Genomic DNA, 276 nt, shown 5'->3' with positions numbered 1-276 from the left:
ATGCTGTAGATGCGGCTGACGTAGGGGCACTGGCTCTGCACGCGAAACAGGGCCTGCACCATCTCCTCGTAGCGATGGTGGAGAAAGCTGAGGGCGGCTGCCACCTCGAGCAGGAGCAGGGCTCCCCCGAGGGACCGCAGCCACCGCGCCATCCTCCCGCGGCGCTGGGCGCCCAGACCAGCTCCGAGCCCCCGGCTCCCTCCCTGCCGGGAGCTTAAAGTGCAAACTCCAACCAGCTCTTTCCAGTTTCCGAGTGCCAGCCCCCTGCACCTGCGG

At 67.8% G+C, this 276-nt stretch overlaps 1 protein-coding gene across 1 annotated transcript in view; it reads right to left on the bottom strand.

The window, feature by feature from the left end:
• The window catches only part of CPN1 (carboxypeptidase N, polypeptide 1), an 11,984-nt gene extending 11,832 nt beyond the window's left edge, over positions 1 to 152 (bottom strand). Inside the window, 1 exon segment of the mRNA XM_010286912.1 lies at positions 2 to 152. Coding sequence (XP_010285214.1) covers positions 2 to 152 — 151 coding nt within the window.
• Positions 153 to 276: the final 124 nt, after the last annotated feature.

Source organism: Phaethon lepturus, unplaced genomic scaffold, assembly GCF_000687285.1.
Source record: "Phaethon lepturus isolate BGI_N335 unplaced genomic scaffold, ASM68728v1 scaffold22075, whole genome shotgun sequence".
In the NCBI taxonomy this organism is placed as follows: domain Eukaryota; kingdom Metazoa; phylum Chordata; class Aves; order Phaethontiformes; family Phaethontidae; genus Phaethon; species Phaethon lepturus.
This window is presented reverse-complemented; position numbering and strand designations above follow the sequence as displayed.